At 37.3% G+C, this 21,785-nt stretch overlaps 1 protein-coding gene across 3 annotated transcripts in view; it reads right to left on the bottom strand.

The window, feature by feature from the left end:
* Nucleotides 1-2,505: 2,505 nt before the first annotated feature.
* The window catches only part of ttc7b (tetratricopeptide repeat domain 7B), a 39,599-nt gene continuing 20,319 nt past the window's right edge, over nucleotides 2,506-21,785 (bottom strand). The window contains exons 16-22 of one of the 3 annotated variants that reach the window (XM_042742369.1): nucleotides 20,658-20,774; nucleotides 17,801-17,898; nucleotides 16,489-16,650; nucleotides 12,525-12,575; nucleotides 7,660-7,800; nucleotides 5,592-5,794; nucleotides 2,506-4,027 (exon numbers count right to left, since the gene is read on the bottom strand). In XM_042742369.1, the coding sequence (XP_042598303.1) occupies nucleotides 3,806-4,027; nucleotides 5,592-5,794; nucleotides 7,660-7,800; nucleotides 12,525-12,575; nucleotides 16,489-16,650; nucleotides 17,801-17,898; nucleotides 20,658-20,774 (994 nt within the window). In that variant the 3' untranslated portion in view covers nucleotides 2,506-3,805. The remainder of the gene's footprint in view (nucleotides 4,028-5,591; nucleotides 5,795-7,659; nucleotides 7,801-12,524; nucleotides 12,576-16,488; nucleotides 16,651-17,800; nucleotides 17,899-20,657; nucleotides 20,775-21,785) is intronic. The other 2 variants (XM_042742370.1, XM_042742371.1) reach the window with 2 other exon arrangements.

Genomic DNA, 21,785 nt, shown 5'->3' with positions numbered 1-21,785 from the left:
TCGCCAGAGAGCATGTGGACGGGCATGTGAGGAGAGAGCATATGGATCCATGAGCAATCACTATAGAGATCTTCTGGAGAAATAACTTTGTGTTAGAAAAATTTACAATAAAATGAGGTGGTATTAATTTGGTGGGGTTTGAAACATGACAGAACTTCCTTTTTTGATATACTATCTCTTTAATGACTCTAAAGGTTCTGTAAAGGTTTTGACAGGATATCAGACTCCCTGGAGTCTCTTGTATTGATTCGCTGCTCTCTGATGTGAGAACTGAGCTGGGCTGCCAATCAATGACAGGAGAAGGGCAATAATACCAATGGAACATGAGCCAATGTCCAGAGAAAGACCTCTACAGGGAAAGCTTTTTCCATATTATATACATTTATTTATGATCATATTTTATGATCACTTTCACTGAACATTTCCATTGCTTTTTACCTTACATTAAATCAATGACATTTACTGAATGTTACATTACAAACGTGACTGATTCTTGTCCGTGCAAAAGTTGCCTCATCCACTCTAGAATGTTCTGGGTGGTCACCAGGGTGTTACCATGGAGTTGCTAAGGTCTTCTGAGAGGATTTTATCCAAAGTGTTTGATAAGTGTTTGTCAGGGTGTTTTGGGTGGTTGCCAGTGTCTTGCTAAGTTTTCGGGCATTGCTAAGTGTTTGATAGGATGTTCTGTGTGGTTCCTAAGGCATTCCTAAGGTATTTTGGGTGGTTTCCAAAGTGTTAGGGTATTGTTTTGCTAAGTGTGTTTACTAGGAAAAACTGCTAAGTGTTTGTGGATTTTGTATTTTGAATGATTGCTAGGGTGTTGCTAGGGTTATGCTTAGTGTTTGTTAGTGTTTGTTATATTTGAATGATTGCTAGGGTGTTGCTAAGTGTTTGATAGGATGTCATTGGTGGATGCTATGGTGTTACTAAGTGTTAGTGTATTTTGAATGATTGCTAGGGTTATGCTTAGTGTTTGTTAGGGTCCTGTGTGTGGTTGCTAGGGTGTTGCCAAGTGTTAGTGTATTTTGAATAATTGCCAGGATGTTGCTAATTGTTTGTTAGGGTGTTGTGGGTGGTTTCCAGGGCATTACATTGGTAAGGGTATTTTGCTAAGTGGTTGTTAGAGAGCAGTCACACATTGAAGTTTAATATTTAGGGTTAGGGATGCGAATAAACCCCTAACCACAAGTATGCACACTAATAATAGTGACTGTTGCCTTAGTAAGCATCATGAATCCAGTGTCTTGTTTGGGGGTTTGATGTACAATCAGGTACCACACTGTACAATGGTCAGTGAAATCCAGCTAACACCTCTCAGCCATCTTTCAGACCTCGCTGAGGCTCTACAAGCGAAGATGATCAAAGGAAACCCCTCAGAGATACTAGCCTGTAGTGTTTACAGAAGCCAGAGGAATAATGCAGTCACTGAGGGCTCATTAGGGTTCAACATGCTCCTGACCCAGATCAAAGACCCAGCGTGTGGCTGTACTGAGCTGTTTACAATCTTCGGCTCTTTACAGCGGGAATGAGTCAAAGAAGAGGTCTCAGGAGGCGTAAACACTCTGGCAGACACTAAAATGCACCTCTTTAATAACGTCCAAACTCTTACTGCAGCTCTTTGTACGTGCCAGAATCCTCCTGGGAGTGCGGCCTGTCCCATAATGCAGCAAGCAGCAAGCGCTCATTAGTTTAAGGCAGGCCTGTAAGTGCATTAAATAATTCACTTCCTACATTTCCCACCTCACATCCTTCTTTCTCCCTGACTCCTTTTTATTAGGTCATGTCATTCATTTGCTTTTCAGAGGCGGCTGACTTCGTCCTTTCTTATTTTTCTCTGCTTGTGAGCTTTTGGACCTTCATCAATCTTTGAGAGCTTTTTAAAAGGTATTCATTCAACCACGAGTCAGGGAAACAGTGGGCTCATCTAACATACATGAACTGAGGTGAGCAGGGCATGTAAGGAAACGTGTGCAAGTGAAAAGTATGGCCAAAACATATAATTTAGTTCAATTTCATGTCATTGTGCTTTGAAATTAATTGTTTTAGAGTGCAATTCATAATGCAACAGAAGTTTGCACTATATTCCACAAAAACTGCCACAAGTAATGCTATAGGATAATTAGGACAAATGGTACTTTTGTTGGGTGATTTTTAAGGTAAGTTAATGTAAGTTATGACAGAGCTAGAGTTAAGGTGCGAGATTTCCCAAAAGATTTTGCATCGGGTTCAGTTGGCCATACAAATTTGCCACTTTGACAAACACTCTTGTTTGGTTTGAAAGTTTTTTGCCTGAGTTAATATTTTTAAAACTTGTTAGCTAAATATTACATACAGTATGGTTGCACAGACATGAAATTATCTGTATTGCCCCCTTGAGAACAAACTACGAAAAAGTCACAATTAGGAGAAAATTCTAAATTAGCCATACTACTATATTAGCAATATTATCTGTCCTCAAAAATGACTTGAAATACATGACAAAATAAGGAATAACAAACAAAAACAGATTTTTCACAATCGATCATTTATTGACATCATAAAACATTTCCAGTTGTGTTTGGCCCTGTGATTGACACTGCTAAGACTTTCAATACACACATAAAAGCTTCCTCTTTCTCGTACATAAATGAAATCACTGTGACCATTATGAATATAGTTTGCGTATCTGAGGTTTTAAAACGTCCATCTGTAACAGTCCCTCATGTTCACACACCACACACACACACACACACACACACACACACACACGGAATACATATATGTCTTCACCTGTCTAGCACACAGCCACTGGGATAAATGAACATCTAATATAACACGGCTCTGATAAATCAACAATATAAATCTCGACCTCTGAATCATGATAAATGTGGAAAAATAAACCATTGAACAAAACGAAATGTCCAAAACTAGATTTATCTTCTCTTTTAATGAGAACCAAGATAAAATATTTGCTTTTAGAGTACTTGTTCTTTTGGCATCCGTTCCATTTGCTCTAGGCGATTCTTTTGTACATACAGAATATAAACAATACAGTGTTTGATCAGAGGGGGACGTAATGTTTCTCTAGGAGTCATAACACGGTTGACACACCTGTCCTCAGGAACAACAGCCTGGAAACACAACCTTTATTACGTGTGTTTGTGTAACAGGGATCCACTGTAACAGCGTGTCAAGTATTCCATTCAAAATAAACACCCATGCACACGCCACATAGGAAGGGATATCCTGGATACCAGCACATGTAAAGGACACATGCACTCTGACCGTCCATTTAACTCACAAACACACACGGCACACATATACACACTTTTGACTGTCTCTGCACCAGTGTTATTACTGGTTCGTATGACACACAGCTACTAGAATCTCAAGATTGTATGTTTCGGGAAGCACCGTGGTTTGATGAAACCGCGGCATCAAGCACCCGCTTCACTGTGACAGCAGCTTGAAAAGGTTTCTCACTGGTCCACTTGTACTGTGGTATGAAACTGACCAATTGGAGTGCTGGAGGGGGCGGGGTTTTAGGGTGAGTGGCACCACTACTATACAGAAGCCGGTGGAAATTCTAGCACAGAAAGAAGGAAGGAATAGGAAGGGAAAAACAAAGCGAGTGAAGCAGTGTGGAGACGTGATAAACGTGTTGATTAGAGTTCGGCAGATCCACGTCTGAGAACCGATAAAAAGGTCAGAGGGGGCGGGAAAGGCATTCCAGGACAGAAGAAGAGTTTCGGTGTGTGTTTAAGGGCTGTGGTTCATGCATGACTCACGGACAGAGGTTTTGTCGGTGGTGAGCGCTCGGAGTGTCTCAGAGGGTGCGGGGAATGATGGTGAAAGGTAAGATGGGACAGCTGGCCTCCAGCTCCAGGGCAGTGAGGAAGCATTCGGTCGCGGCGGCGTCATTGCCCTGCGCTTGCAGCACTTCTCCCAGACTGTTCCACACGTCATGGGCCGTGCTGTTCACCTGCACCGCATCACGCAAAATCTTCTCCGCAAGACTGTACCTTTGCAGCTGATGCAATATCAGACCCTGAAAAAAAACAGACAAATCAAAAGAGAAAAAATACAGATGCCAGGAATTATAAGACTGAGTTCTGGATGAATTTTAATCTTCCTACTGATTTAAGAAATTGCAAATCAAATCGGACTCAAATAAAAAAATTATTTTAAGTTTATTAATTAGGTCCCTTTAAGCAATGGTATAATTACATTTTATGGTATAATAACATTATATTGTATAGTTATAAAAGAATGATCAAAATATAGATTAGTAATGACTGATCTATAATAGACAATACATAATAGATATAAAATATAATAGATATAGATCAGTGTTTGGTAACAATTTGTATAGAAAAACTGAAAAAACATACAAAAAAGTGTTCTGTCTGTTGATTTTGATACAAATGTACTATAATTAATTATATTATTTATATATTACAATATGAATAATATAATATTATTAATTATAGTTTACATAATCAGTGGTTTTTTATATTTTGTGTTTTTTTTAATGTATTATTTTTTATTATAGTTTACATATATATACATTATTAGAATGATTCCTAAAGGATGATGTAACACTGAAGACTAGTGTAATGGGTATTGGCTACTGAAAATTCAGTTTTACTATCACAGGAATGAATTACTATTATTAAATAAGTTTTAAATATATTAAACTGAAAAAAATAAAAAAATAAAATAAAATAAATAAATAATTACTATTATTAAATAAGTTTTAAATATATTAAACTGAAAAAAATAAAATAAAAAAATAAAATATTATTAAATAAGTTTTAAATATATTAAACTGAAAAAAATATTAATGTATTTTAAATTAAATGTATATTTAATTATAATTAATTTTATATATATATTTTTTTTTTTTTACGGTTTCTGTACTGTAAATACGCATTGTTCTTCATATTTGGTTTGTCAAATGTGTCAAAATGATCACAGACCTCTGTATTTCCATAAAACAATTCTATAAGAATACAGTTATCTGTTGTGTTTGTTTTGACAATGTCATAAAATTTGGTCTGAATGCACAACGTGGTATTTCTAACATATTCTTTATAGTACACAGACGGTTAATGTAGTGTGAACAGCTCTGAGAGTTCAGATGCTGTCCACTGTCCTGCTGTTACAACAGTGTCAGACACATAAACAGACACGCACACACACAAAAGAAGGTCAGAGAGGGAGAGATTTGACAGAGACAGGGGCAATACTCCCTCCTGCTGCTGTCTACTACAGGGGAGCTCCTTTATAAGACATGACATTTCTGCTTACTATTAAGACACACACAGCCGGAGACAGCAGCACTCACACTCACAGACACACACAACACACACACACACACACACTTCCTCTGACAAGTCTCCACATCCTGGATTCATTGTCTGCTAAATACTGACATGGGACGAGATCTCGCCTCCTCTCTAAATTTCAGCGTGAAGATCACACAAACACACAACCAAACGTTCCCACAAGAAGAGTAAAACCTGAAATCAACTGCATTGCTGGGAGCAATAACCATGAAAGTGTAAAACTGCAAAAGGGTTTGAGTTAGTGGATAAACAGCATGTGCTCACCAGTCTCTGCATGGTCTTGACGTGGGTGGGGCTGATGGACAGCGCCTCCTCGTACCAGCGCTTGGCCTCGTCCACATTCCCCCGCAGCTCCGCCACCTGACCCTTCATAAACAACACGTTATGGGACATGGGGAACAGGTTGGCTGCTTCCTGCGTACACGCTGTTGCCTCCGCTGCCTTTCCCATTCCAATATACACCTCCGCTGTGGAAAGACAGAGAGAGAGAAAATAAGTGATAAAGAGAAAACAGTGGAAGAAGCATTGCTGGGGTTTATTTCTTATCTGGAGTCACACAGAAAATGTGATTCTCAGACAGGCTGTTAGCTACTTCATCAGCCTTCAAACCATTTCATAGGAGACAGAGAGACTGATGGGAGACTACCGTCAGCCAACAAACTCCAGGGAAAGTGACTACTAAGCATGTTTACTCTTGACACCTTTTTCACCCTGCCAAGTCCTGCTAAGGTTCCCTCACTTGGCTCAGTGACAGTCAAGCTGTTTAAAGAATAATTAGTCTTAGTAACGGAGTTGATTGTCTTTTTCTGAGACAACAAATGAAAGGATTTTTGCAATTTTTAGCTTTTCCAATTTTACTACCAAAATGTTGTGTAATTTTATTATCATTTATATACCATTATAGTGTTTATTAATATTTTGACTTTTTAATTTATTTATATTCGCAGTTTATTTCTATTTAAATTTTTAGTTAATTTTTTATTTTTTTTTATTTTAGTAATTTAGTACTTCAACTTTAACTTTTATTTCATTTAATTTAGTTCACTTTTATTTTAGGGTCTTTCTAATTTCAATCATTTCTAACATTTCAAATGTTTTTATCAAATATTTAAATATTTCCGGTATTTATTTTAATTAACAAAAATGTTATTTTTAATAGTTTTAATATTAGTTAACAATAACATTTGTTACTGAACTAATCTGCATTTCTAAACTAATTGTTTGAATGAATGATTCAATGATCAATTCATAAAGACAGTGACCTGCTATATTTTTAATAGTTTTAGCTAACAACAGTAACACTGTTACTGTTACTGAACAAATAAGCCGTTTTGAACAAATCGATTGAGTGAGTGATTCAGTGACTTGTTCATTAAGACAGTTCAGGTTTTATATTTAAAGTATCATTTCTTTTTCAAAATGATTTAATATTTAAATATTCTAAATTGTATTTTAACACAGTAATCTCATTCTATTATTTAGGCAGTTGTACTTGCAGCGTAAATGCATTCAGGCCACCTCTGAACTGCATTAAATGGTGTAAATACAACATGCAGCTTCTGTGTCACACTGGCAGAGAACAGATGACTTGTGTTGATCCTGGTTTCATTTGATTACTAACAGCCCTATGGTGTCTAATTATTCTAATTAACTTTAGTCTTTAAAACAAATTTGACATTAAAGCATACCATTTAAAAAATTGCCCTTATAAAAGGTAAAAATACCCCTGGAAATCAATGTAAGGGGGCAAATATTGCCTCTTGATGAAAAAGATCATTTCTGTCACTGCTATGTTCTAACAACACTGCTTTTGAAAACTTGTGGAGTCAGCTATCCATGACAGGCCTAAACCAACCATGGTACCAGCAGAAAAACACTCACACACCCCTATTTACTGTGCATTCATGCTGTTCTTATCAGTACTTATTTGGCCTGGGGATCAGACCCATGACCTTGGAGCTGCTAGCAGAACTTTCCTAAACTTCAATGCATTTAATTCAGCCACATTCACAAGTAACCACAATTGCTTGTCTATTCGTAAATGCTGATTATAGACAAAGCCTCCAGATGGGAAATTTGATCCTGCTGGATATGGTTTTCCTAATGTATTTTCTTGGACAAAGGATGCTATTAATAACAAAGAGTGAGGGATAAGCTGTCCATATTTAAACGTGGTGTTCTATTACAGTTTGTTTAGAACTTAAGCTGTATTTTATTGCAAGATTACAGAATATGCCGTTTATTAAACCCAGACCCGAACAATGTAACAACAGAATGTGGGCATGACTTATGTTAAAATGATGCAAATTAGGGCTGTGGGTGAGGTTTGTACCTGCATGCAGCCAGATCTGGGCAAGGGTCATCCAAGGGTGGAGGGGTCCCTGTTTCGGAGCACTGCTCTGAAGGGAAGAGGCCACCTCAGAGAGTGCCTGCTCCACCCGTGACGCTGCTATGGAGGTTGCGTGGACGGAACCTGCAGTGGAAACATAGACAGTCAGCAAAGACTCGTACATAGGAGCTTCTCTACATATATCCACAACACTGCAGATATTAGAAGTGAAAACTTTGAAATAGAATTTTGTTCATATACACATGAAGGCCAAATAGCAGTTGATCACAGCTAGTCCCTGTTCTCAATGGTGCTATTATTGTTAACTAAAAGTAGTATTAAAACCAAAACTTTTAGAAATTGTTAATTAAATTAAAGCTGTAATAAAATGAAATATAAATATTTGATGAAAATTTATCAAAATTAACTGTTGCCTTGGCAACAAAGCAAAATAAAATAACATGCTAAATTTACTAAACCAGAAACTGAAATCAAAATAGTTTAAAGCTAAAAAATTAAAACTAATAAAAAACTATCAAGCACAACAAAATTACTACAAAAATTTGGCGCTGATAGCTTTGTAAACAAAATTACTTTGAGGTTCGAAATCAAACGCCTTGACTCAAGGAAAACCCATTAAATTTGTTAAAACTGGAAAAAAAAAATTAAAAAGCTACACAAAATTAAAACTGGAAAAAATATTAAACTAAACTCAAAAATTCTTATATATTTAACACTTGTTCTCTATATGAATTAAAACTGGAAAAAAAAAATGCTAAAGCTACAAAAATTCTAAATATTATTGTAAATTTGTTATTTTTTGTTTAACAATTTAATGTGAGACAATTTTAGGAAATGCAAGGATAAAGAAACAACATGACATGATCCAAAAATCTGTAGTCAACTCTTATTAGAATTTCCAAAAGGTGAACAATACTTTAACAAGCACACTTACACACCATTTAAACACAAACAGCATAAGATTATTAAGAGTGAATAAATTAAGCTTTGCACAAAGTGCTGGCTGCAACATGTACAGTAAATCAATTTCATATCAGAGCATCTGATCAACGCAAATGAGGCTGTGTTTTCCTGTCTGCTCAACTTGGATAAGAGTGCATTCAATTAAAAGGATAATTCACCCAAAATTACATTCTGGTTCTCATTTACAATCAATTTAAAATCGCAAATCTTTTCAAATAATACATAAAAATGATCAGATTTAAAAGAGCAATTTATTCACAAAGTGAATATTCATAATTTTCAGGGAATAACAACTATTTAGTAAAAACAGTAATACTGTGAAATGTTATTACCAAAATAAGAGTTATCCATTTGAATATATTTTAAAATGTATTTGACTCCTGCAATGAAAATTCTGAATTTTTAGCAGCCAGAAGCAAATGACTTCCTGTAGTAGAAGTAATTTGGGTTTGTAAATGTCCGAACCTTCAATTCTGGGTGAGCTATTCCTTTACCAGTTTTACCAATAAATTCCAGATTTGGCCTAAGGTCCTTTTCAATTTGCTAGACTCAGGAGATGAACTGCAGAGAATGAACTGCAGACACCACATCAGTTTCCTGAACTGGGTGAACTGAAATGAAATTGCCCCCTGCAGTTCAGCGATCACAGAGTCCCTATTTGTCTGGACGTGTGGCTGCCCGGCAGAGCTGTGGTCAGGGCATCAGTGTGGTCATTAAAGTCTCTGTCGGGGTTCAGAGGAACATACAAGGATCCTCAAGAGCCTCTATGAGTCATAGGCTGGACTTTATCGACCAGACCAGCGGGACATAAAACACATTCGGACTGAAATCGATCCCTGTACATCTCAGTTTCTTTCTCTTTAGCAATGAGCCTGTTGAGTATCCATAGCTGCTGCTCCTATGTTTAGCATTTCTATGGCGACAGTGAACAAAACCGTGGATCACAGGACCAAACACTGAGAATCTGACCCTTATCTGTACTGAATTTAAAAGGCTTCCAGGGGATCTCTTCATGAATGTCCTATACCAAGCATTTAAAAAAAAACAATCATGGAGGCCACAAGAACAACTTTAAACTGTGAAACAGAACATTAAATACACAATCAAACAGTTATTTATGGCTGTTTTAGGTTTTACCAATTTAACAATAATCTATATTTAAAGGTGGACAGTTGAAAATAGTCATGTTTCTTATTCTCATGTCGTTTTGAACCTTCATGACCTTCAGTTCTCATTTTAATCGCACTTCCTGAGACAACATGTTGTTGCATGCATTAATATACCACCGTTTAAAAGTTTGGGGTCAGTAAGAATTATGCTTTTTGAAATAAATTAACACTTTTATGTAAGGAATAATTGACGACGGGCCGTTGAATTATTAGAAAAATAATGCACCCCAGGGTGGTGATGCGGCCACGACGGGGGGTAAAAAATTCTATTATATGGCTTTAGAAAACTTGGATTTAAGCTCAAAAGTCAAATATATCCTTTTATGGTGCTTGGCAACATATGTCTGGAAGAGCAGCTTGGACATCTTGCTCAATTTCAGTTTTACAAAAGAAAGTCATACAGATTGGAACAACATGAGCAAAAGATCCTGAATTATTCATTTAAGTGTGAACTATCTGTAAGTCTCTATTAGGGCTGGACGATATGACCTAAAATCAAAATCTTGATTAATTGAACATTTTACCTCGATTATGATTAATGAACGATTATTTTATTTATTAACTTGTTTGCCCTCATAGTTCACTGCCAAGGTTTGTACTGTAAAAATACTTAACTATTAAAGGGGGGATATTCTTTCTAATGAAAGAGTGCATTTCTTTGTGGTTTGAAAATAACTGAAGGAAACAAACTATTTATGGTTATTTATTGAATATTTCGAACAATTGAATTTAAAGCACACATCTCTTGAAATGAAAACATCTTATGAAAAAAAGTCACATTTCAGTTTATATGTAAAAAAAGGGGGAAACTCTTTTTTGCATAACAATCAGGCTTGTTTTGTTTTGCAGACCTGGCAACCCTGGGGAAAGATTGAAAAATGAAATAACCGATGTGAAGAAATTATATCGGGTACAGGTTTTGAATTTCGGTTTTGATTACTTTTCGATGAATCGTCCAGCCCTAGTCGCTATTTTATTTTGAAGTAGGGGAAGCCATCAGGCCATTGAGGGGTCAAAGAGCTGCAATCACTCTGTAGGGTTAAGGTTGATGACAAGAACTTTCTAAAGGGTCAACAGCTTCACATCTCTTTTAAGCACATGCGTGTGCACACACAAACTCAGACTCCCATGATGCATCAGACCAGCCTGCAGAAAGAGCGTGACCATGGAGCTCCATGCTAGGAGTGGGAAAGCATCATCACACGCAATCACACACACAAAAAAAGCAATATGTGTTTTTAAAGAGACAGTACTTTCTTCACCAGAACCTGCTGTAAATATACAGAAAGTCTTTGGTTTGTAATGCAACTCCCCTTTTTGGCATTCCTAGAAGCTTGAGATAACAGCACGTCAGTTTTTTTTCTGCAAACAGGCACATTTAAGTTCATAATTAAGTTCAGAATCATTTACCACTATTCATTTATTTCTATTAAATGCAGGGCACATAATTTCCCAGTTACTTTCCATTGATTTTTTACAAGCTATGACTGTTTCCAGATACTGTTTCCATTGCAATTTGCAGTAAGTGAGCACCTCTCAGCACGATCATGACACCAGCGATCCCGTCCTCTTAAACGTTTCATCGCTCTGTTAACAGAGCTTGGACTTTAGAAACAGCTGCTAAATGTGAGACACTAAAGGAAATTAGAGCTTGTGCTTTACGGTCCAGAGACCTGGGTGCTATTCCATCAGATACCACACACTCAATTTATATCAAGTGACCCTAATGACAAATAATCAATATTTAAATAAAAACTTTTAAAATAATTACAGGATCAGTAAAAGTCCCTCTAAATGTGCCTGATTTCACTCATGTTTCAAATAAAATGAAACAATAATCTTAAACTGGGATTAAACTATGGACTGTCAAATGGAATTAAAAGAGCTTAAGTCTAATTTTGGATTAATGGTTAAAAATTAGAGCACATTTTAGACAAGGTCTTTGCTCTCCTGAGGCACCAAATGATTTAGATTCATTTTTAATCACAGAACACTTTTATAGGACTTGTGATAACAAGAAACAGGTAGCATGTATATTTACATACACACTACTGTTCATAAGTTTGGGGTCAGTAAGATTTTTTTGATGAAGAAATAATTTTTTTGTTCTGAAAGGATGCATTAAATTCATCAAAAGTAACAGTCGACACATTTATCAAGACTTAATGTTCATCAAAGAATCCTGAAAACAATGTGTCACAGCTTCCACAAAAATCTTACTGACCCCAAACTTTTAGACAGTAGTGTAAATAATAAACAAATGTATATAATTTGCAATACCATTAATAATAATAACAACGAATTGTATCATTAAAACTGATAAGAAGTTAGAATCCAAACACTGCTAAAAGTACCCATAAATATTTGGCTTTAAGCAGCAGTATGCGTTAAACCCTGTTTGAAAGGCCTGGAGGAACAATACTGTCTCTTTAATTATTAAGAACCGAGGCCAAATGAGTGCATTTACGTCTCTCTCCAGCACAAAGAGGCCTGGGACACAAAACGCCAGGAGAGGACACAATAAGAGGGCAAAACAAAAGGTAAGAGGCAACGAGTCCATTGAACACATTATGCTGGAGTGTGTCGGAGTGTCTTAACAGACAGGTGGTAGGTGCACTCTGCCAAGGGGGAGAAGGCCAGCGGGGCAATAAAGCAGGTGTGTGTGTGTGTGTGTTTGTGTATAGAGGCAAAGGAGTAACAGCAAGAACTACTTACAAACCCCAATAAAGGAGTCAAAACCATGAAAGAAGGCATCTGGAAGGTTGCCTTGGAAACCAAAAAGAACAACAAAAAGTGGGCAATTACTCATAAAATAATTGGAACAAAAACAACAACAACAACAACAACAACAACTACCACAACAACAGAAAGTTTACAAAAACACAGAAATATAATAGAAAATTTTTTTGATTCTGTCTGACTTTCTGTAATACCACAAACCAAAGTGTCAGGAGTCCTCCTTATGCCCTGTAAACCCTGTGTCTGTTATTCTCACGCCCTGCGGACACAGACTGGAAGGTGCACAGGTGTGTGACACTGTGTTTGGGGCTGTAAGAGTGTAAATGCAATGGTCTGGATGCACAAACACTGCACAGTGAGAAAAGTAACAGCAGAAACTGTGAATCACATGCACAGCATTACAGAAGACAGACAGAGAGGAAGACAGACGCTGTTTACACCTGGTGTTCATATCCGTCTCGGGTGGTCTGATCATTAGGGTTGGGAATCGTTAGAAATTTTCCGGTTCAGGTTCAGCCTAACGGTTCCGGTTCCATTTAAAAAACAGTGGTAAGGAAAAATGCACAATACTCAACTACTCAATGCTCAATACTGTTTATTACTTACTGTCAACATAATTTAAAGGTTGGCAATGTCAAAATTGAACATATATATTACAGTATACAAATTTTCCGGTTCCGATTCCATTTAAATGAATTATTTTTATGTTTTTTTTTTTTACCTTTTTACCTTCTTTGAATGTAGTGTTGCTGGAAGGTAGTAAGTAATGTGGAGTAAAGCTTGTCCATCAATCAGCATGTGCTTCAAAGTTGATGTTTTTTACATTATCAGTAAGATTTTGCTTTTCAAGCAGGAATAAGATGGTTGGCCAAATAGTCCCTTGAGGGCTAAGACCCTTGTTCATTTCCCTAAATTGATGAAATATAAACTGTTAAACTTATATATATATATATACACACACACACCATAAAGCCCCTATTTTACAAATAATAATGCAGTCAGGAGATGGGGTGATGCAATGAGTGGTTTCCACATTTTTAAACATTTAAAATGCATGAAAATACATATTTTCTATCACTTTGTTTATCACTCTTGAAATGACCTGTACACTAAATAATCTAACCCTCATACTTGCATAACAATAGCAGTCTATTTATTTAATGGTCCAAGTTGAAGTCAGTATGTATATTAATGTGTATATGGGACAAATATAATGTAATTTAGTGTTGGAGTGTGTTTTTAGATGTGTTTTGTTTTTAATTTTGTCAAATCGACGTGCACAGTTATCAAAGGCGCGAGTGCGTGTACAGTCGTGGGAAACATGTGTTTGGCAGTTAAAGACAAGACGCGATGCACGCGTCTGTGGAGTGCGCGTTATTAGAAACAACGTGCTCAGTAATTAAAGAGGCAGGGCAGCGTTTCTGTTATTTGGTTTATGACATCCTTTACGGGAAACGCCGAATCGTCAGAACACCTGCGCAAGGCTTCTCACAGTGCTTGGTCACGTGTCACACCAGAACCGTTTTTGGAACCGAAACTTAGAAATTAATCACGGTTCCGGTTCTTTTCAAAAAACAGAACCGGTTCCGAATAAGAACCGGTTCTCGGTTTCCAACCCTACTGATCATATGTGGACAGTGCTAAATTAAGATTCAAGTGGAGTCCAAAAACGAGAGTTTTGTAATCCTATTTGCAGTGGAAGCATTAATGCATCCTTATGTGTGTCAGACAACAGGGAAGGACCGCCTACTCACCTGTCAGTCATCCGCTGGACTACAACATTTAAACTTCGCTGGATAATTTTGACTATAAAATAACCATTTGTTGGCGGTTATGTCTGACCCCACTGTCTATTTTTCCAGTCTGACAGACTTTAGTGGACATCACTTACTATGTCAGTTAATGTTTAAAAATTCGGGGTTGATTCGGGGGTTGTTTATGAGGTTATACGTTTTATAGGACGCTATGAAATTTGTATTTTTTCCAAATTAATTTTTTACAAGCTCTTGGTGCATAAATAAAATCTGTAAAGTTGCAAAGACTAAAGTCTCAAATCCAAAGAGATATTCTTTATAAAAGTTAAGGGTCAACCACACCCCACTAAAATGGCTCTTTCTAACATTCCCCCACGTCTACATCATGATGTGGGAAGATTTGCATAATGCCGTCCAAATGTTCACGCAAAGAATGAAGGCGGAATGTTTATTCTCTCTGTTGCCGCAACTGCCATGTTGTGAAGACGCTGTGTGTTTCGTTGAAGTGAAACTTTGTTTGGCCTTCCAAAAGAGGACATGACTAGAAATCAGTGGTTAAGTTGTATTTCAACACTGTTCCAGAACAGTTCAACCCAAATATTCTGATGTGTGCTGCGCATGTTATGGAGGATGAAGACTGTTTCCTGAACCAGTAGCTTGCAATGCCTCTGTGGCACAGCGGCTGTTTCTATAAAGTTGGGCAGTTCAAACTTTGAAAGGACAGTCTGGCACTTCTGATTCACAGCCTGTAGGTACATTTTTTATATTTAAATAATTTGCCAATGATAAGTCAAACGCGAGTTCTGAGCAGTAGAGTAGGTTTGTTGTTTGTTGTTTCTCCGATCACAAATGTAGACAAGGTTTTATGTTTATGCAGTGCACGAGCAGAGCAGCTGGACTGAGTCTCGTGCTGCTGGCCTGAAAGACAGTATTGTATTGTTTGTTGGGGTGAGTTTTATTTCTGTATCTTGAGGCATTCGGCCAATCACAACGCACTGAATAGCTGGCCAATCAGACCACACCTCGTTTTTCAGAACGATGAGCTTTGTAAAAATCGACACGTTTCAGAAGGCGGGGCATAGAGGAGACACAATAATGAACATTATATGAAAAATAATGTGTTTTTTGAACCTTAAACCACATAAACACATTGCATTACACCAAATACACAAAATAATGTTCTTTTTAGCAGCATCATATGACTAAATAAAATAATTATGATAATAAAATGTGGTTTTAAATAAAATAAGGTTTTAATAATTTTGTTAGTCAATTTAATGCATCCTTGCTGAATAAAAGAATTAACAAACCCACTGAACGATACTGTATACGTCACAAAACCAGAGGCTCTCCCATAAAAATCTGATCACAAATAGCCACAGGAAATGCATGTAAATACCAGACAATCCGACCGTTTCACCCGAGACCGATGTTTGTACAATGTGTAAACAGGGCCAGAGGGAGAAAGTACCTTAGATAAAGAGAAAGGTGACAAAAGCGCAGTATGAGTGAGTTTGAGTAACACAGGATATCTACTGATGAACTCTCTCTCTCTCTCTCTCTCTTTGAAGATACGAGTGTGGATATGATCCCAGGTCTTAAACGGCTGATAAGCAAGTGTCACAGCTTCTCTGTCTTTCGTTTCCCCAGGAGCCTTTCAGTGGAGATTAAGAGCTTAGCGTCAGTCTTATGGGCCACTGGATCCCTGAACCCACACCATCACATCATCCTGCCAGCGGCATTTACAGTCTTACAACAGCCATGTACTCAACTAATGTCCTTTTACAGCTGATGCAAGCCATGACTGGACATACCATAAAAGTAGGGCGAACTCCTCTACACTTATACTCTACAAAAATACTAAATCACTTATTCACAGAATTTCTGCATCTAAGATTTTTCTCTTCACTGTACTATAAACAAGAAAAAACTAGTGCCTGATAGTATTCAAAGACGGAAGTCTACAAAAAGAGGTCTTTAAAACCCAAACACAGATTCAGTACCAATCCAAACTGCAGCAGGAAACAAGTCACTAAACACACTTAACCAACCTCCAAATGAACTGCGCTGGGAGGCAGGGTTATGCAGGCAGAGCAGTGCGGTTAGAGGCAGGGGATTGGCTAGTGAGAGGAGACTCATGCCAGGCTATTGGCTGAAAAACACACACAAGGTGCACAGTCAATTACTGGTGGAGGAGAAGCGTCGGCGGGGGGCGTGGTCACAGAAAGCATGGCTACTGCGCCTCTGGGTGGATTCGGTCTTGGGTGGAGATGAAGAATAGAAGGATGAAAGAGGAAAAAGAGTAGATACAGGTTCTGACCCCGAGAAGGAGGAAGAGGCATGAGAGGCTAGGAATAAAAAAAAAATGAGATAGTAAAAAGGATGTGATATAAAAAAAAAGAAAAAAAAAAAATATTGGGAAAACAGAGTATTGAGAAAAAAAAATCAATGGCAGTGAATACATAATGAAAAAGACATAATAATTAGGGCTGTCATAGGGAAGTGTTAATTTAACATGAAAAAAGTAAAAAAAAAAGCCTTTTTAACTCCTGACCTGTATGTAAATTCTAGAAAGTTAAATAAAATGAAGTTACAAAGTAAATAAAAATACATTGTAACACATTGATAGCCATAGAAATAATGAAAAAAGTAATAAATAAATAAAAATACAAAAAATAACCAGAACTGAACAGCTGGAACAGAAAGATAAGGTTGTAAAGAAAATGGGTAACTGCTGAATCACAGAAGCAAGATGACGTTTACTGTCTGCATACACAGCACAGAAACCATCCACTATCACTGCTGTGCAAACACAGCAAATCAACACCTGCACTCATCTCAGCCCTCTTTATCTAATTACTCTATTCGCTGCACAAAATACTGGGAAAATTCATGTAAATTTAGCTGTAACAGAAATGAGACAAAGCAGTTTTTCATTCAAGGCCCATTGTTATTTTAGGAATTAAAGGGGTTAAACCACAATCTTTTCTTACGTTGAGGAATAATAGCATCCTTTCCTTCTAAATCACCTTACCAGGACTTGGCAGTTGCTTAACACCAAATAGTGTTTTGACGTCATAAACCCAAGCTTTTGCAGCTAAGTTTCAACTAATGTTCTTTTTGGACTGCAAAAAGAAGAGCTCTAAAGTATAAATAAAGTATGTATTCATAGAAAAAAAAAATTCATGATATGACCCATCTACAAGAATAACAGCAATAGAAATACAAAAAATAAAAGTATATAACAAAGTGCATTAACCCATCATCTTATTAGGCCATTCACTCGAAATCAAATCTGTGAGTTTGAGAGAGAAAGAGAGAGATACATATGCAGGAAATACAGATAAAATGACAGCAAAGCTGATGTCCGTTGTCACTGTAATGCAAACTCACCAAAAAGGGTAGGGCAAAAAAGCTGTTACCACCACAATTATACAGATATAGATATGTGGAGCTTAATTTATGTGTGTGTGTGTGTGTGTGTGTGTGCGCGCTCACCTGTCTCTGCATCACTGAAGTCTGGTAGTGTCATGGCGTTCAGCTGGCGACGGTCAGCAACAGCTCTGTCTAACAGACTGCTCCCCCTCCCAGAATCACTACACACACACACACAGAGAGAAGACGAGAAGCAAGTGGCAATTAAGACGTTAAAATTAGAGAATGAGTTAAGCACTCAGACAGGCGACGTGATACTTGCACATCAATACACACAGAATGATGAAACCCTCAGAAATTTCACTCAGCATCTCATGGCACACTGCTATTGCACACATAACCACAATGCTTCTGCAACACTATTCATCTGAAAAGGAGTATAGAAATAACTGCAAGTATGCAAGAGAGAATTTTAGAAGAAAATTTGAGGAGACTTGGTGCCCAGATGCAAGGGTGTTACAGGGGGTTGTCAGGACATCACTAGGTGGTTGCTTGCATGTTGTGAATGGCTGCTAGAGTTGCTTTTTGGTCCAAATCAAAAGATCCCAAACCTAAGTCTCAATGATATGATTCATAGAAATGCCTTGGGTGTAAGTAATGTAAGTATAATGAAATTTCACACATTTTATTGTTAACCAGGTTAACCAAAAAAAAAAAAAAAAAACTCTATAGGGTCCAAAAAGTTGACATCTGTTTGTTTGTTGCCATACCAGCTCCTGTGGCTATTTTCATGGCGAGAAAATTTAGGACTAAATTATATCAGATTTTTAGAATTTATTTTCACTGAAAACTCTAAGGGCCCTATTTTAACGATCTAAACGCAAAGTGTAAAGCGCATGGCGCAGATGCACTCAGGGCGTGTCCAAATCCACTTTTGGTATTTTAACGATGCAAAAACGGTTGGCGCACCCGGGCGCATGGTCTAAACGGGTTGTCCCTATTCTGATACATGCGATGACTATCCATTATGACATGTAGGCATTTTTATATTTATATTTAATTAGCCTACAAAAAATTCTTATGCATTGCAAACCTTTAATTTTTAATATTTGGCATGTTTGTGTGCGGCTGTGCGTCCCTGTGTTTAGTAAGCAGCGCGTACGCGCGTTGTGGACCCGCCTATAATAACGCGCTCTTTAAATAACAAAGAAAAAACATTGCGCCAGACTTTAGACCAGGTTTGAGTTGGTCTATGGCGCAGTCTATTTTCAGCTCCTTAAAATAGCAATGCACCAGCAACGCGCCTGAATACACCTCTTTTTTAGACCAGCACGCCCATGGGTGCACAAATGGGCGCAAATGCATTTCCTAATTAAACGATGGCGCTGGACGGGAAAATGCGAACGGCGGCGGACTGAAACTAGCAAACACACTTGCGCTGTGCCTTGCGTCGCATTGCGCCAGATGTATGATAGGGCCCTATAACTGTATTTGGCTTATCTCTGTTAATAATTTCATCAAAAGAGTTGAAAAATTGACGTAGATGTGGACCAAAGTTGTTTTAATAGAAGTCAGTTCACTCAGTGGCCACTAGGGCTGGGAAAATAAATTGATGCATCGCGAATCGAGAAATGATTCAGCATCGATTCTGAGATTTTCCGATGCATCGCGATTCTTTCTTGAATCGATTGTGAGCTTAGTTTTGAATAGCAAATGGCACTGCATGCTTTAGAAACAGCCGTACTCTGCTTGTTTCCAAATCCTTCCAAACACACACTTGAACCTGCTGTTAAAATCTAAGCTCACAATCAATTCCAGAGGAATCGCGATGCATTCTGAAAATCTGCATCGATTTATTGTCCCAGCCCTAGTGGCCACCTTGGAAACAACAGGAATTATGTTCATTACAGATAAGCGATAATTATTTTCATGTAACATGTTATTGCTGAAAACCGATTAACGGCTATACTATTTTGTCCAAATAAAAAAAAATAAAACTAAAAAACAAAATTTAATATTTTAAATACTACAAGTGAATCGAGGCATCACTTTTTTTTTCTTTTTTAATTGAAGTTTATTGGGGTTTAAGGGTTATTATTGATATAAACAGAACAAAAAACTGAAAAAGATATAGTACGGTTTACATAAATTATTTGTGTTTTTACAGATTAACTTCAGGGTTAGATGATAGCAAAGGTAATCTAAATGAAAGAATATAAAAAATGATGCACAATTAAATATCTAATACTGATAAAAATAAAACCCAAATATCCTCTGATAATAGATATGGTACTAATACTTTGTGCATCCCTAATACCTTCTATGTAGGAATACAGTTTTTATCCATTTTAGTGTGAAAAGACTGACATTTTTCCAAAAGTGCAAGGGTAAACTTGCGTTCCAACAACATTTTAAATGGAATAAGAATCAGTTCAAATCATGTGGTCTGTCTCCGTGTCCTCATACTGTCTCTGGAGGGTACCCCAAAACCTTTGATGGAGTGGCAGCTGTTCGGGGTTCGAGGACGACTTTGCACAGAGGTTTAGGGAGGACGAGCTCCAGTGGTCCAGACACAGAGGCTCTACCCAGGGTTTGGAGGAAGGGACTCGGAATATGTGGCAGTGGCAGAGTTTGGATACAGTGTCCAGGTGCTAATTGGTCTCTGGTGGATTGTCACCAGGTACTGAGTTCAGGACAGTTTGACAGGAAGAGCTGGTGTATTCTGACAGCGGGGGGCTGGTATTCCAGCCATTAGAACGAGAGAGCGAGCGAAAGAAAGCAGGACTGAATCACAGTATGCAGCAGTGGTATGAGCCATGCTTTTATTTATTTTTAATGAAGGTGTGGTGAGCTCCTCGCAGTCAGAGAGACATGCTGTGCTGTCTTATGTGTGATGGTGTGTGCCGACACTTGAGCTTCTAGCATTCATGTGTCAACAGCTGGAGTGTGTGTGTGTGTGTGTGTGTGTGTGTGTATATACCTGGGGTTGGTGAGGTTGTAACAGGACTTCCAAATCTGCAGCATGCGTTTACAGGAGAGTAACGCCTCCTCTGGACCTCGACACAACGTCTCCAACTTCACCTTTGTGAATAATAGACTAGAGACAAAAAAAAGTTTTTATAATCACTTTCCGTTCATCAGAACATCTAATGAAGTGTTTAATAAACAGAGGAGTGTTTACTGAACACAGATAGAGATGAATAAGTCTCTTCTGCAAGCCCTTTTAAATAATTTTTTTTAAACCAAAGTCAAGATGACTCAGCCCTTTCTGCTGGAATAACTTCAAATAAACATCAACAGAGCAGATCAATCACTTGATAATACAATAAACTGAACAAGGAAAATACATCCATGAATACTGTGTTCAACTGTACAGCAATATTGCACGTGGTATGGTCTAAAACACAATTCTCTTATGTGAAGCACCTGGCCCCTGGTGTGTCCACATAGTCGAATCTGGCCCCCTTTAAAAAAGTTTGGCCACCCCTGGTCTATTGTGAATGTATGATGTATTGTATATTGCGTATTTGCGTTATATTGAGTGTTGTGTTGTGTTGTGTTGTATATTGTGCATATGTGTTGTGAAGTATAATAAACGGATAAGCCAATCATTCTTTTCATGTAATGACCATTAATGAATAAATAGCTGATTTTAGTTATTTAAATACATTTAAAATGAAACACTAAAATTCAAATCAATCATTTAAATGCTATAAGCATCAAATGCTACCTTACCTTTGGGGTCAAGAAGTACGAAATGAAATACTTTTATTCAGCAAGGATGCATTAAACTGATCAAAAGTGACAGCAAAGACATTTAAAATGTTTTAAAAGACTTCTATTTCAAATATGTGCTGTCATTTTGAACTTTCTATTCATCAAAAAGCTCCTAAAAATATATCAATATTTTCATAGAAATTGGGTTCTTCTTGAGAAGAACCAAATAAACTTCTTAGAATGATTTCTGAAGGATCACGTGACACTGAAGACTGGAGTATTAGCTGCTGAGAATTCAGTTTTATCAACATTTATAAACAAACATAATTTATAATAAATTGCAATAATATTTCACAATATTACGGTTTTTACTGTATTTTTGATCAAATAA

The sequence above is a fragment of the Cyprinus carpio genome, chromosome B17 (assembly GCF_018340385.1).
Source record: "Cyprinus carpio isolate SPL01 chromosome B17, ASM1834038v1, whole genome shotgun sequence".
NCBI classification, from domain to species: domain Eukaryota; kingdom Metazoa; phylum Chordata; class Actinopteri; order Cypriniformes; family Cyprinidae; genus Cyprinus; species Cyprinus carpio.
This window is presented reverse-complemented; position numbering and strand designations above follow the sequence as displayed.